The sequence below is a fragment of the Protopterus annectens genome, chromosome 9.part0, assembly GCF_019279795.1.
Source record: "Protopterus annectens isolate FY-2018-M chromosome 9.part0, PAN1.0, whole genome shotgun sequence".
NCBI classification, from domain to species: domain Eukaryota; kingdom Metazoa; phylum Chordata; order Ceratodontiformes; family Protopteridae; genus Protopterus; species Protopterus annectens.
In genome coordinates this window covers 1,950,547,917-1,950,565,416 of record NC_056743.1, presented here as the reverse complement: position 1 = coordinate 1,950,565,416, position 17,500 = coordinate 1,950,547,917, and the positions used below count along the sequence as shown (strand labels likewise).

Genomic DNA, 17,500 nt, shown 5'->3' with positions numbered 1-17,500 from the left:
GTCCTGGTCTGTAAAGTGCCCCCAATTTCAATATCCAGGTTCTTTCTTTATAATCCAACATTTTATGTATTTTAGCAGATGTTAGTCTATCACCAAAAACGCTATCTATACCGACAAAAATAAAGTGTGCTCCAGTATGTTCTAAATAATGTTTGTATAATGCACTACATGTTCTTTTACAATTGATGTCACTAATATGTGTTGCCATTCTGTGTTTTAATGGCCTCGACGTTTGTCCTACATAGAATTCCCCACATTTACATACTGCCATATATATTACCCAGTCCATATTACATGTGATGAAAACCCTAATATCGAATATTCTCATAGTATTCGCAGATGTAAATGATTTTGTCCTAGATACCACTTTGCAATATACACAATTCCCACAAAAAGTGCTACCCTTCTAAGTTTCTCTTCTATCTATTTGACCCATAAAATAACTCTTTTTATATTTATTCAGGTATTCTCCCAAATTCTTACCTCTTCTATAACCATATTGACATTGTTCGTCCAATATCTGTTCATAAAATGGGTCCTGCTTCAAAATAAGCCAATATCTTTCAGTGATCTTTTTAATCTTAAATGTGTCAGTTGCAAAACTGGTTGTAAATCTTAACTTTTGTGCTGTGGTACTTCCTACCCTATCTGTTCCACTTGAATTTAGCAAATTGGCCCTCTCCTGTTTAGTACTAAATTCATGTGCTTTAGATGTCAAATCCTTCATATATCCCCTTTTTAAAAATCTGGATTCCAGCTTATCTGCCTGATTTTCAAAACACTGGTTAGTACTACAAATTTGCCTTAATCTCAAAAGTTGTGCCTTGGGTATATTATTCTTGACATGTATAGGATGGCAACTGTTGGCTTCAAGTATTGCATTTTTCGTAAAAGGCTTATAAAACAAGCTCGTTGCCATGGTACCATCTATTAGTTTTGAGACATTCACATCAAGAAAAGCAATATTGAATGACACAATTTTACCAGTGAATTTGATACCAAAACTACCTGTAGTCAAATATCCAACAAATTCTTATCACGTTTCAACTGTATCATCCCGTATGCACCAACAATCATCAAGGTATCTATGCCACATATTAATGAATTGCTTATATTTGTTAGAATCATGATATATCCATCTGTTTTCTACATACCCCATGAATAGATCTGCGTATATCGGTGCAAAATTAGTACCCATTGCAGTACCTTTTTATCTGTAAAAAACAGTCTTGTAGAAAAAGGCAGTATGTTCCAAAATCAACCCTAATATTTGAAATAAAAATTCTGTTTGTGTCTTACTATACAATCCAGAAATTTCTGACCAATGTTTCATAGCAGCCAACCCACCAACATCTGGGATACTTGTATATAATGACTGAACATCTTTCTTTCGGCTTTTTCCCGTAAGGGGTCGCCGCAACGGAACTCCGGTCCGCTAGTGATTGGCAGTACATTTTTACGAAACGCCGAGGTGCCAACTCGACGCCCAACCTTCAACGAAGGCATGCCCATTTACGCACGCATGTCTTTCGAATGCTACCCAACCGCGGGAAGGACATGCAGACTCCATGCAGAAGGTACTCCCAAGCCAAGCCAAGAATCAAACGGGAGAACCTCTTGCTGTGAGGTAACAACGCTACCACCGCGGCATAATAACTGAACATCTAATGTGCATAAATATGCATGTATTGGAACCTGAATATCATCCGTGAATTTTAAAAACTCATTACTATCTTTAATCGTAGCCCTAATCAAGGGCAACAAAGGTCTTAACCGTGTTTACAAAAATATAGATAGAGGTACAGTCAGTGACCCTATGCTGGAAACAATAGGTCTACCTGGGGGATTAAATATTGTCTTATGGATTTTCGGCAAAATATAAAAATAAGATGATTCTGGGTCATCCACCTTTAGTTGTTCACCCACTTCCTTAGTAATCATCCCTTTCTTAACTGCATTGTTCAAAAATATATCAACTATTTATTTAAAATCTTGTCCAGGATCAAACGGCAACTTAGTATATGATGTAGAATCAATAAGCTGTCTCATAACTTCTGTCGTAATTAATAGACTCCCACAGTACTATTCCCCCTCCTTTATCTGCTTTAACCACCACCAAACTGTCATTACATAAATCAGATAAAACAGCCCTCTGTTCAATACTCAAGTTGGTGTCAAAATTTCGAAAAGTCTTATTTTGACCTAAATGTAAGTCACGTAAAATATATTCCTCAAATATTTTAACACAAGGGTGGTATGGAGGCTGGAAAGTCGATTTTTTGAACTTAAACATAAGTTCAACTACATTTTCAGATCTATTACTATAGTAACATTTTAAGTTTAATAAACGACAAAAACTTTTCACTTCAGTTACCACAGAAACATGGGACTCATAAAAAGCAGGTACATAATTTAAACCTTTATTTAGCACATCATTTTCGTATTTCGTTAGGGTATGAGATGTTAAATTCATCACCAAATTATTTTCATCACATGGATCTAATATTGTTGGCAATGTTGTACTTCCAGTTTCTGCCTGAAATTCTATTCTATGGTATCAACGTTTCTGTTTTCTTCCTGCACGTCTAAAGGGCCTTTACTTCGTTTCTGAACTGGTGATAGACTTTCACAACTGTCCAAAATTTCAGCATCAGTATCTGTCATGTTTGATGAGAATTCAGATGTACTCGAATCCCCATCAAAAAAATTCACACTTGGCTTTCATAAAAGTGAGTGCACCCTCTTCGTTTTAACGACCCCCTTCTTCTCCTTCTTTAACTCTGAAAACCGAACTGATCTTTTCTTCTGTTTCCATGTGTACAAAGAGTTCATTTTAAATTAATGCCTCTAGTATATTTTTTGATTTTACGTGCCCGTAATTCTTTCTCAAAGGCTTCCATTTCCCGCACATACTTATTATTTCTCGCCACAAAATTCACATCATTTGAAAAATTCTGTATTTCCTCATAACATATATTTACCTCATCAGTTAATGGCGCTAGATGTTTACCGTAATATTCCACCAAAAGTTCTAAAAACAATTTAGAGGTTACCATTTGAACATCATGCCATTTCTTTATAAAAGTCTCATCTTCATTACCCACACCTGGCTCAACATATACTCGCAAACCTCTCAGCGCTATATCAGCTTTCAAATACGCCTTTAACAGTTCAATATGAAAAATATAACTTCTACATTTCTTGGAACAGTCTGTTAAATGTTTAAAACTCTTCTCTATGTCCTCCTTGGAAACATCCCGTGGTTTCACTGTCGTGTCTTCCTCTCCTGCAAACATCGTGACATCATTCTTATCTGAGGCCAAATTATCCAAAAATATACGTAAATCAAACCCTGCTGCCATAATCCACTAGTTAGATCCAAACCACATCAATATGCTAAAATTGGAACAAGGAAGCCTTCGGTCAGCACTCACAATGATAAACAATATTCCACTTGTAAACCTCTCGGCACTGTGTCAGCTTCAAATACGCTTTTAACAGTTTAATATGCCAGCACTCGCTCGCACCTCAGTTGTTGGTATTATTACTTCTTGTCTGTGCACAGCTACAGTACCCAGGTTCCCTGCAGTTCGTGCACCAGCTAAGTGAGAGTGAGAGAAAACATTTACAAAAACAGTTTCATTTGTTTCATGCACGCCTATCTGTGATGGTATGCGCATTTCACAACAGCAAAAATCTGGTTGTGATAATATGTAAGTACTCTATATATACACATATATATATATATATATATATATATATATATATATATATATATATATATATATACTTTGATCCACTTAAAACTCATTTCACTGAATTTCAAAACACTCACACCAAATCTCTGAAAGCTGAAATCACTGAAAGCTCATTTCACTGAGTCACATTTCACTGAATGTAAGTACTGTTGGGCAAATAAAACGTATATGCCCTTTTCCCCACTGTAGTGTGATCCTGGAGTTAGTATATATAGTTAGGGGGGGGTGGGAGGCACAGCTGTAGTTGTAGTAGCAGTTAAAAGTGAATGTTAGTGCACAGGGAAAGCAGACAGTGGACATGCATAGTTGGGAGAATGCTGAGCTGCTTGAAGGCAAGGCCTAATAAGCAGGAATGCTAGGTTCTAGAAATCTCCTGTATGAGTGGAATGGATTTTGTATTTTTCTAAGGTGCATGCACTGTATAGCATATCTGTCAAATGAAAAAAAATTAAACATGGTCATTAATTCTGCACAATGCCTTGCAGTGATTGTAAGTGGTAGATCTCTAGGAACACTTGTCACCTGAATCATCAGGCAGTGAGTGGCTTTAGTGTAACAAAACTGGAGAACATTGACATTGGTCAGAATGTGGCTTATAAATCTCATCTTGCATTTTCTTCAGCAGCAATTAGAAGATTACACATAGGACAAGAGCAAATAAAAGCATAATTAATGAGAAGGACTTGTGATACTTGGTTGAGACCAACAGATGTAAAACTATCTCAGTAAATTTGTATGTATGCTTTCATTACTTCAGAGGTTCACCTCACTTTCAGCATGAAAAACTAAGTGTGGTGGAAGTAAATCTGGGCTTTGCTTTATAGTAAGTAAATAGATTTAAAAAAATGAAGTGTGTTTCTGTTGCTTAAAACTGTTTGCTCAGGAAGCATCCCATGTAAAGTAGGCAGCTTCCTGGGGCATCACAGGGTATTCTGCTCACTACAAAGTGATTTACCTCCTGCAGCTTTACATGGTGGATTGGGTTGAAATGTGCACAGTTGCTCCTAATGCCCTGGGTTATTGCTATTAAAGTGCTTTATTTCACTTAGAGTAAATTTGCTTTATTTTCATAATGTATGTATGTTTGCATGTGCCCCTGTTCATTGTGGGGTGAGCTTGCATACTTTTAACATTAGGATGTCTGCAGATTTATGGTAGCACTCCCACTCTGTACAGTGAGAGTTGCTAGAGATTTATGAAATGCACAGAGGCCTAAAATCAAATCTGGACAATATAGATTGCTACTGTATCCTAGACAGCTGTGAAACTGGGCTAAAGTACTCCCTACAACAACTGACTGGTGTAGTGTACCAATACAGCTTCTACCAGATGTTTGTCTTTCAGCTTTTCCCGGTTAGGGGTCGCCACAGCAGAACTCCGGTCTGCTAATGATTGGCAGTTGTTTTTTATGGTCTTGAGTTGCCAGCCCGACACCCAACCTTCAACGAGGGCACGCCCATTCAACGCATGTCTTTCAAACGCCCACTCGACCGCGGGGAGTAAATGCAGACTCCACACAGAAGACACTCCCAACCCAAGCCGAGAATCGAATGGGAGAACCTCTAGCTGTGAGGCAACAATGCTACCGCTGCACCGCCGTGGAAGTTTTACAGCTTCTGCCAGATACCATTATATTTAGTACAGCTGTTAAATGGGGACAGGGTACACAGTACACATGCTAACTGGGACCAGGGTACCCAGTACAGCTGCTGCCAGATGACAGTGTACCCAGTACAGCTGTTAACTGGTAAAAGAGTACCCAGCATGACTGTTAACTGGTAACAGAGTACCTAGTACAGCTGTTAAATGGTAACAGAGTACCCAGCACAGCTGCTAACTGGTAACAGAGTACCCAGCACAGCTGCTAACTGGTAACAGAGTACCCAGCACAGCTGCTAACTGGTAACAGAGTACCCAGCACAGCTGCTAACTGGTAACAGAGTACCCAGCACAGCTGCTAACTGGTAACAGAGTACCAAGCACAGCTGCTAACTGGTAACAGAGTACCCAGCACAGCTGTTAACTGGTAACAGAGTACCCAGTACAGATGCTAACTGGTAGACTACCCAGTACAGATGCTAACTGGGGCCAGTGTACCCAGTACAGCTGCTACCAGATGACAGTGTACTCAGTACAGCTGTTAACTGGTAACTGGGTACCCAGTACAGCTGTTAACTGGTAACAGAATACCCAGTGCAGATGTTAACTGGTAACAGAGTACCCAGTACAGCTGTTAACTGGTAGCAGAGTACCCAGTACATGTGCTAACTGGTAACAGAGTACCCAGTACAGCTGTTAACTGGTAAAAGAGTACCCAGCATGACTGTTAACTGGTAACAGAGTACCTAGTACAACTGTTAAGTGGTAACAGAGTACCCAGTATTGTTGTTAAATGGTAACAGAGTACCCAGTACAGATGCTAACTGGTAACAGAGAACCCAGTACAGCTAACTGGTAACAGAGTACCCAGTACAGCTATTAAATGGCAACAGAGTACCCAGCACAGCTGCTAACTGGTAACAGAGTACCCAGCACAGCTGCTAACTGGTAACAGAGTACCCAGCACAGCTGCTAACTGGTAACAGAGTACCCAGCACAGCTGCTAACTGGTAACAGAGTACCCAGCACAGCTGTTAACTGGTAACAGAGTACCCAGTACAGATGCTAACTGGTAACAGAGTACCCAGTACAGATGCTAACTGGGGCCAGTGTACCCAGTACAGCTGCTACCAGATGACAGTGTACTCAGTACAGCTGTTAACTGGTAACTGGGTACCCAGTACAGCTGTTAACTGGTAACAGAATACCCAGTGCAGATGTTAACTGGTAACAGAGTACCCAGTACAGCTGTAAACTGGTAGCAGAGTACCCAGTACATGTGCTAACTGGTAACAGAGTACCCAGTACATGTGCTAACTGGTAACAGAGTACCCAGTACAGATGCTAACTGGTAACAGAGTACCCAGTACAGATGCTAACTGGTAACAGTGTACCCAGTACAGATGCTAACTGGTAACAGAGTACCCAGTACAGCTAACTGGGACCAGGGTACCCAGTACAGCTGTTAACTGGGGCCAGAGTACCCAATACAGCTGCTACCAGATGACAGTGTATCCAGAGTTAGCTGTTAACTGGTAACCGAGTACCCAGTGCGGATGCTACCTAGGGCCAGGTTACCCAGTACAACTGTTAATTGGTGCCTCAGTTTCCTTAAACTCCTTCATTACCTCCCACTGAGACAAAACTTTGAACATTTACTGCACCGTATAGCCTGTATTACTATCAGCTAGATATACCTTCTGTACTTCTGAACATTGATGATAGAGGAATGAGGTACAACGTAAAAAAAAAGCCTGCTAATGGTCCCATCAGCACAGCAGCCTCATCCTCAGATCTCAGCTGGTGAAAAAGGAAAAGGGCCAGCAGATAACCGTAGCCGGTTATTCCAGGAATAGCCAAACCCAAATATGTGCAAGTCATCCAAAAAAAAAAAAAAAAAAGAAATGACTGTGGCAGCCATTTCTGTACCTCCTCTTAATTTTAGAAGTATATGAGGGCCAACATCTATTGATGTTTGAAAGTGTATGGTTACACCCAGCTAACATGCAGGTTTTAAAACGTACCAGACAGTGAACCCCTCTCTTCATTGCACTGTTGTAGTATATTGATGAGTCACTTTACACAGTGTTTATCTAATGGTGAGGCCAGCCTTCTTGGAGAGGCCCAGCCTGTTTCATTAGAGGCTCAAGCAAGTGTCAACATTTTATGTATTTAAGAGTTTGATGACTTTCAGGTATATTCTTGTGATGAGTTCATGCTAAATGCAGAATAATAGCTCATCGACTGTATATTTTTGACTAAAATTCATCAGTAATAATTAAAAATAATAATAATACTCGTTTGTTAGCCATGTAGGCCCACAGTCCCTTTCAGGGCTTAATGTACTATTATCACAACTTTACCTTTCTCTACCCTCTCATCTCTTTTATCTCTACTTGCATTTACTCCCCTTCTTCCTGTCTTTGGGCTCCTCCCCTCCTTCCTGTCTTTGGGCTCCTCCCCTCCTTCCTGTCTTTGGGCTCCTCCCGTCCTTCCTGTCTTTGGGCTGCTCTAACTCTTCATCTTACCTTCCGATGTCCTAGATTTTGAATAGGTCTTTATAATAACAAATATTCTTACATAAACCATGTCAGTTTCTGCATACTGATAATATTGCACTGCATATACCTCCCTGTATTTAAAAAAATATTCTTGTACAACCCAAGTAACTGTCATTTTTAATCAAAAGTTCTTGTAAATGATGTAACTGATGTCAAGGATGTCTGTATAATAGAACTGTTGCTTATGAATGAAACTAATTGTAAATGATGAAACAATGCAAATGATGTCCGTGATGTCTGTATAATGGAGCTTTTGTCCCCCAGGCCTCTGCTGAAAAGGCACAATTCAATTTCCTGGTAAACAAATGCAAATAAATAACCGGATTTTTTGAGGTCACACTGTAGACAAATGAGGGTGAGGGAATCAAACCCTGTACCACAAGAACTACAGCTCTCACAGCCTTAACCATCTGTGCCAAGTACCAGCAGTGTGTATGTTCATCTGTTTGATGAAATATCTGCCTCACGGGGAGGCTTAGGATCATTTTTTATGCTTAGGCAAGGTTTGAAATCTTTTCTGGGGCTTAACTGAAGCTTCCTCTTTCATAGTACACGAACTTATGCTTTTGCATAATTGTAAATGTATACCAGTGACCTTCCTCAACACGTTTGTTGCTTACAGCCACAGGTTTGGGTGTGCAACACAAGGACTGAAAAATGTTATTAACATTCCTTTCAAGAGTTTTAGTAGCAGTCTTTGCACTGGTGCAAAGGTTGTTGCCTTATTTGCAACACTGGTGCTGCTAGTGCAACAGGAGCCAGAGGGCTGTCAAAGGAAGAAGGACAGAGCAGCAGTCTGTCAGCATTTCTTCTGTTGGGGAAAGGATATTGAGATTCGTTTACCTGCCTATAGACTCCAGTGGTAGACATGGGTTTTAGACCAGGCAGAGTAGCAGTATGGGGGGAATGCATGACGAGCATCTGCAACAGGGGTTGCATGTGTGTACACATAGTGGCATGAACCCCACTGATGTCATTATTTTTCCTGCACTGGGGAGATGAGAGAGATAAGATTGGGGGAACTTCTTGGTACCTTTCTAGGATGCTTAAATCTCCTCTCTGCAGTGGCTACTAAGGTAAGTCAAGGGATACCAAGGTACGCCAGATGGCAAACTGCAGGTGGGGAACCAAATTAAAAGAGAAAAACAATAAAATGTTTTCATTGTGTATCAGTTATCAACATCAGCCTCCATTACTACCTGTATTTTTACTGTGACCTAATTACTAAACACAGTTTTGGTGGTGTGCTTGCATGCCACGATTATTTGATAAACTTACAATGGACCTATCCTCAGATCAGTTTTGGAAGGATGCACATCTGAACTGTTACATTAGCCCATCATATGTGCAATGCCCATGTGCAACATTTGAAAGATGACATTGAACTGAATTCTGTTTCCCCAAATTCATTCTAAAGCTTTTCTATCTTTATTTTTCATGCAAACTGGGGGAGAGGGCAGTTATTCTTGATCTATATTGGATGTACAAGAATACTTGCTTTAGAAGGGGCTATTAAGTAGGGCAGAAGCCCCCTGTGCAACAGGCTGGCATACACTTGTTTTATCCTTTTACCTTAGAAGGTGTAGCCGAGGAGCTGCTGTTTTTTAATAGAAGTTTAATAAAGTTTTTTTAAAGGCTACCCAGCTGTGTGTGTGTTGAGTTTGCTTTAGAAGTCCTTTACTAAGGAAGTAGAAGTAACTGGATATGGCCCTTTGCCAGCTACATTCTACTTACATTAAAATAGAACTAACCCAAAACATATTACTGTGACATAAACTGGAAAAAGGTACACCATAAAAAAACATAAGTTATGAGAGAGTAAAAAAAAATTAATTGCGGTAAGTCAGGTTGATTTTGAGAGTTAATTAGATATATACCATGAAGATTATCATTGTATGTCATTGACAGTTGTTTTCATCTTTCTTGTTATTCACAGGCAAAGAGTCAGTTTAAGAAGCAGTCTGTTGCCAACAATGTGGAAATATTTATACCAGTGCCCAGTGATGCAGACTCCCCAAAGTTCAAAACTGGCATTGGCAGTGCAAAATACCATCCAGAGAAGAATGTTGTTGTATGGTCTATTAAATCTTTTCCTGTAAGTTGTCTTCTGATTTATTTATTTTTTGTTGCCTATGTGAATGCTGGTTTCTTTCTCTTCTGTACGTGCAACGCAGTAGCATTTATTGCAGAGTATAATTATATTTTTACTATAAAATTGAAATGAAAAGGACTAAAACCTGTCTGTCTGGCAGCCTTTACACCGCCATGGATTCCATGCCTAAATGGACAGTGGAATGGTGAACTAATGTTGAGATGATTCTGGATGGAGTGAGGGAAGGACTGCCCGCAGAGTAAAATAGGAAATGGGAACAGGTATTCATACTTTCCTGATTGGTGAGGCTCTGTATATTCAAGAAGGCAGAGCTTCAAAGTGACACAAACATTGCACTTCCATCTGCAGTGATGGTCAGTTCCATTTATGAATGGACTTGGACTGCCAGTATGAGAGCTTAGGAGAGAATAGGCTGCTGACTACTTGGTGATTTTTTTTTCCTTTTGAGGGGGCTCTGTGGATGTGTCCAAGATATGCCAAAATATACTCAAGTATACTGACTGGCAGAAACCAAAATTTCCAGGTGGGTACTGAGCAGATACATGTATAGGCAAAGTGGTCGGTTGGTCACTATATTATCATTGATGTTTAACTGCCAGGGCACTCTGGTTATGCCAAAATCAACTACCAAATGCAAAAAAATGACATGTGACAGAGTCTGTCACCCTAGGACAGACAGACTGACCTGTAAATGGAAATGCTGCATTACTTTGTCAGGTAGGGGAATTGAGGAGATGTTTTAAAACTAGATCAGGAGGGACTAGTGGTTACTGGTGGGGATCAGGCATGGCCCCTGAATGGCAGATGCCTAGTAAAATGCAGAAGCCCATTTCACTGGTAATCATTCATGTGTTCTAAGGCATGTTAGTCTGCCATCAGAAATGTATTTCTGGATTTCTGTTAGACACATAATGAGTTTGTAGATGTCTTTGTTTTCAGTATTCCACATCAAAAGACAAATTCATAAGCATAGTTGTACTGTTGGGCTTACATTATGTTCTTCTTGTTTCTGGCATAATGTTAATTTGACGTGTGTGATGACTGCATTATTTAAATGTTGAAAACAGCCATAGTTAGATCCTCTGGTGCTATTTTTGCACTGTCAAAATGGCTTACCAATACCAGTAAATTGAATTTTTTTCTCAAATCTTAAAAAAATGGAAGTATTCTCTAATAAGGCATGCATACTAATGTTACTCTGTTAAGAGCTATCTTGGTGGTATATGTGTTAGATTTCACTCATGCTGCCAGTGATGTACGGTGAGATATAGACTCATTTTGACAAATAGCTGAAGTGGGATAAAAGCACTCGGGAGCAGACAGACCTCCTTCCCAGGGATAGTGATTATAATATAAACACAGAATCTGGTGGAAGATTATAACTGAATGCAGAATCTGGTGGTGGATTATAATATAAATGTAGAATATGGTGGCAGATTATGGTATAAACAGAATGTGGTAGTGGATTATAATATAAATAAGTAATATGGTGACAGGTTAAGGTATAAACAGCATCTAGTAGTAGATTATAATGTATAATACAAATACAGAATCTGGTGACAGGATAAAACACGTACTCTGGTGGTAAATTATAATATACATGGAGAATCTGGTGAAAGATTATAAAATAAATGCAGACTATGGTGGTGGATTATAATATAAACATAGAATTTAGCAGCAGATAAAGCACATAATCTGGTGGTGGGTTATAATATAAAAGCAGACTCTGGTATTAGATTATAATATAAATGCAGGCTGTGGTGGTGGATTATAATGTAAATATAGAATCTGTGGTGTATTATAATGTAAATTTAGATTCTGGTGGTGGATTACAATATAAAAGCAAACACCGGTGGTAGATTATAAAAGACGTACAGACTCTGATGTCAGATTATAATATAAGTGCAGAGTATTGAAACAGTACAAATCAGTGCAGCTATCACAGTAATAGGCATATACTTATATATGACCCAGTACTCTTGTGTGGGGTCATTTACTGCACTGTTATAACTTGTTGATACTTGTGAACCTCTGCTATCTCTGAAAAAACAAAAAAACAAAAAAAATCTTGCTTTTTTTCCCACTTTTCTGAGATTTAAAAAAGTTCAGTTACAGGCTTGCTGTTCTTGAACTGTTTGTAAGTTTCTTGGAGGCCATTTTTTGCTTGGGCTAAAGGGAAGTCTCTCTGTTGATCAGTGATAGTGAAAAAACATTGAGCATCCTGCCTGCCCCTGTGGGAGTGGTTACTGACTTGAAACTGTAGTTTTATTGGCCATTTTGGGTCAATTCCAAACTCCTTCATCTTCCTCTCTTAAAACCTGGTTGCCTCGTGGTTTTGGCATCTTTTCAGGCTTGTTGGCTGTTGGTGAAGCACCCACCAAGAGGAGAAAACGCTGAGAGAAGAAAGGAGCCATTTTTGAGATTTTAAGTATTTTTCCTCTGTTTATTTGCTAAGTTTTTCTGCATAGCCGCCTATTTTGAGCATTTTCTGGCTTGTTAAACTTGATTTCTGCATTAGTAACTGTATTTAGAGCACAACCTAGAGCTGTTTACTGAATTTCCTGTTTGCACTTATTTTTAAAATCGTTTTTTCTCAAAACTTGCATTTTATCTGTCTTTGGCCTAGCACTCTTGTGTGGGGTCATTTACTGCACTGTTATAACTTGTTGATACTTGTGAACCTCTGCTATCTCTGAAAAAACAAAAAATCTTGCTTTTTTCCCACTTTTCTGAGATTTAAAAAAGTTCAGTTACAGGCTTGCTGTTCTTGAACTGTTTGTAAGTTTTTTGGAGGCCATTTTTTGCTTGGGCTAAAGGGAAGTATCTCTGTTGATCTGTGGCAGTGAAAAACATTGAGCAGCCTGCCTGCCCCTGTGGGAGTGGTTACTGACTTGAAACTGTAGTTTTATTGGCCATTTTGGGTCAATTCCTCTCTTAAAACCCTCTTTTGTGCGGTTTTGCGCATTTTTGTGCATAGTGCAACAGCGGGCAGCGCCGCCTAATTGGGTTTAAACTGTTCCTGGCTCCACAAAGTCTGCTCTTCACTTTTTCCCTTAGAACTGCTCTATCTCTCAATTTAAACACCATATTCTCATTCTAAAGCCCTTCACTGGTCCAATTAAGTAATCCTACAAGTTAGCACTATTAAACCATAAGCACTACTTACTTTTATACTCTCTACGATTACCCTGTCCTCTATTGGTCCATCTTAAATTCAGTTTCCCTGTATTACTCTAGCATGTCCAAAGGTCAGTCAGTGGTTTCCTCTCCAGTCCAGCTGGTGAATCTGGGAATTTTGAGGCAATGTTACAACTGTCTCATGTACACGGACAACCTTCTCCTCCTCCAAACAGGTTCAAATATATGTGAGAGATGCAACTATTTAGCCAAACTGGAGGCTGAGCTCTCTCATCTCAAAACTGGTGTAACCAGTCAGGAGGAGAAGGTAACCTCACACAATTCCAGTATCACATAGTCCCACCACATCAGCGAACCAAACACATAAATACACAAAAACATACTCGGAGGCTCTAAATAAAAATCTACCTAAGCAACAGAGACCTCCAAAGCAGACATCCAAGCAAACGCTACCTCAAAACAAAACACGCACAACACATAGCCCACAAAGTCAGTGTGCCAAGCAGCCACAGCCCTTAAGGCTGAATAACACACCTGATACTCTTGTAATAGGTGACTCTATTGTTAGACACACTGACGTCCCGCTCACCAGGCTGAATAAAGAGAAGGTCACGGTGAACTGCCTGTCGGGTGCTAGGATCCGCCACATAACGCAAGCACTCAGGTCACTCCAAAGCAGATACAAATATGACTCAGTCATTGTACATGCTGGTGTGAATGACCTGAGACATACCTCCCTGGACTACATGAAAAGAGACATAGAGGAGCTCTCTGATCATGTAGCCCAGGCTGGTATGACCCTGACCTTGAGCAGCATCTTACCCTCACCTAGAATGATGCCACAGTACAAAGACAAAATGATCGATTTTAACAATTGGCTAAAATTTTGGTGTCATTCAAAGGGGATCCAGTGTCTGTCAGTCTGGGATGACATGCTCGACAAGCCACGTTGCTTCGCTAGGGACGTCTTGCACCTGTCACCACTGGGCTTTCAGATATTGGCAAAGGCTCTTGCCACCCCCATAGTGCCTTTTTTAGGCAAGGCTCAAAAGTCAAACCCACCCCCATAGACAGCACAAGGAACAAGAAACTAAGGGTAATGCTGCTTAATGCCAGAATTCTTAACCTCAAGATGCACACACTCGAAGCTCTCCTCAGTATGGAGAACATTGATATCTGTGCAGTGACATAAACCTGGTTTAAGGCTCCAGAGAGCACCCCAGCACTACCAGGCTATACCTCATGTCATGCTTTTCGGCCCCAAAACCCGGACCGAACCTCAAAAGGAGGGGGAGTTTCCATATTTATCAAGGATATCCACACCTCCAGGTTAGTGGCATTGCACGAAGTATCGGAGACCATCCATGTTCAACTAACAGTGGGCAAGACTGCTTTTCAGTTTATAGCATCCTACAGACCACCCTCTCAAAGTCAAGAATCCCACTCGGCTTTCCTGAAAACATTGGAGAACATGAAGATCTCTCCGAACACCATTATATTGGGCGACTTCAACTACCCAAACATTGACTGGGAGCACTTCTCAAGCCCCAGCACCTTAGCCCAAAGGTTCTTGGAAACTATAAACTCAAATGCTATGGAACAACTAGTCACCACTCCCACAAGAGGGGACAACATACTAGACCTGATCATTACCAACATGGGAACTCTATGCTCCACACCAGAAGTATATCCCTCATTGGTAAGATCAGACCATAAATTAATTTCACTGGTTGTCCACATCCCGACCCCACCCCCAGCCCAGAAAACCACAGTGAAAAACTTCTCAAAAGCGAACTTCTCACTTCTCAAAACTGAAGTGGAATCCTACAAGGCCCCAGGGCCAGTGGAAACTACGGCCCAAACTGCAGAATCCTATATAAACGCATTCTACGGACATCTCCAGGAATGCATGGATCATGCTATCCCAAACAAAACCAAGACTCAATCATCCAAAGGCAGGCGTCCAGTCTGGTGGACCCTTGCCATAAATAAACTGTACAACAGAAGGAGGAAGCTACTACATGATAGAGCAAAATCCCTAATAGGGAAGGCATCTCTGATCAGTACTAGCAAAAAATTACGATCCCTCATAAAATCCTCCAAGGCCAGCTTCAAGAGAAAAATTGCACAGGACACCAAAGACAATCATAAGGCTTTTTTCAGTTATGTTAGGAACCTGGGATGCAACTCCCAGACTTGCTCTGAGTTGATTCTAAACGACAAAAAATACAATGAACCCACAGACATCGCCAATATCCTGGCAGACAGGTTCAGTGCAAACTTCTCCACCCCTTCCCCCCCCCAAAAGAGCAAGTATCTATCCCGGCAGTGGGCTGCCTCCCAAACATCTCTGAAGCTCAGGTGAAGGCTGCCCTCTCCAAAGCAAAAAACACTGCTTCCATGGGACCAGATGGCGTCCCAGGTTGCGTCCTACATGAACTCCAAGAGGAACTAATCCCTCAAATAAAACAGCTATACAATCTCAGCCTCACTACAGGATATGTGCCCACAGAATGGCGTACAGCAACAGTGGTCCCACTCCACAAAGGTGGAGCCTCTATGAACCCTGGAAACTATCGCCCCATAAGCCTGACTAGCTTAGTCTGCAAGGCTATGGAGAGGATCATCATGGAGCTCATAAACAAAGACATTGGGGACCTACAGACACTAGATCCTACCCAGTTCGGCTTTGTCAAGGACAGATCCTGCCTTTTGAACCTGGTTGACTTCTTTGAAACAGTCACCAAAGCCATAGATGAAGGGAAGGTAGACCACACAGCCTATCTGGACCTTGCAAAGGCATTTGACACAATACCCCACTGGCATCATAGATAAGCTATCCAGCTTAAATATAAACCCCTATGTCACAAGATGGGTCGCAAACTGGCTCAAAGACAGAACCCAAAGAGTGAGAGTTGCTGGAGCCATGTCAGACTCAAAACCGGTCACAAGTGGCGTCCCACAGGGTTCTGTCCTGGGACCACTCTTGTTCGGTATATACTTTTCCGAGGTACAGGCAAATGTGGGAGGACTATGGCTCACCAAGTTCGCAGACGACTGCAAACTGGGTGCCATAATCGACTCTCCAGCTGACACAAACATCCTTCAAAAAGGTCTCACAGAGACAGATAACTGGTGCCAGTGCCATGGTTTAAAGCTAAATGCCAAATGTATAGTCATACCCTTTGGCAAAAACAATGTGCCCACAAATTACCACATAGGCAGAAACCCATTAAGTACAGAGAAAGTTATTAGGGACCTGGGGACCCAAGTTGATAGCAATCTCTCCTTTGAAAACCACATTGCCAAAGTGGTTAGAAAGACCTTCTACATAGCCCACCTCATCACGAAGGGTTTCACATCTAGATCAAGAGAGGTAATCGTGCCCCTTTATTCATCCCTCATCAGGCCCATCATAGAATACAATGCCCCTTTTAGGATGTACCTTACCCGACACCTGCAGCAATTAGAAAGATCCCAAAAGTATCTCACCAAGAGGATCAAGGGTCTCAAACAGATGCCATATGCTGCTCGGTTAAAAAAACTCCAGCTCTACTCAGTTGCATACCGCCTACTTTGAAGCGATCTATGCCTGACATACAAAGCTATGTCAAATCCAGAATTAATGGACATGCTCCACCTCAGTAAATCCAAATCCCTTAGAGCCACACGCTCGAGGGACTTGAACCTCAGCACAGAAATAAATAGAACTTGCTGGAGGGACAGGTTCATAACCCAGAGGCTCCCTTTGCTCTGGAATAGAATTCCAGTTCATGTGAGGCAGAGCACCTCACTGAATCTCTTCAAGAAGAATCTCGATAGGTGGATGGGGGATCATAGGTTTGTCCCAGGGATTACTCCCGTGTCACTATTAGACAGAGGCACAGTAAACTAAACCTTAAAAAGGGCACAGTATACTCAAATCAAGGGGTGGTGTAAGCCATACAGAATCGGGCTAGGCTTATAATTGCCCCAGGGCAGATAGCCTAGTATGAACCTATGAACCTATTACCATGGTAGCTGCACTTATTTTTACTCTTTCAGTTGTTGGTTGTGTTCAGTGCAGACTTTTAGCTGTTGTCGATGCATTCATTTTGATAAATGGAGAATACAGTAGTGGATTATAATGTAAATACAGAATCTGGTGGTGGATTATATTATAAATGCAGACACTGCTGGTGGATTATAAAGGAAATAACCAGACAGTGCTCTGGGAAACTGGGCTAGGCTCCTTAAAGGTCTTCTGCACTGCATAGCTAGCAAATAAACATGAACACGAAAAACTGAGTGAGTTGATTACATTCTTTTCAGTCAATTCACTTTTCAAGCCT

The 17,500-nt window shown here is 40.8% G+C and overlaps 1 protein-coding gene across 1 annotated transcript in view; it reads left to right on the top strand.

The window, feature by feature from the left end:
- Nucleotides 1-17,500, top strand: part of AP1M2 (adaptor related protein complex 1 subunit mu 2) — a 570,094-nt gene that overhangs the window by 432,157 nt on the left and 120,437 nt on the right. Inside the window, exon 9 of the mRNA XM_044084760.1 lies at nt 9,855-10,013. Within this exon, the coding sequence (XP_043940695.1) occupies nt 9,855-10,013 (159 nt within the window). The remainder of the gene's footprint in view (nt 1-9,854; nt 10,014-17,500) is intronic.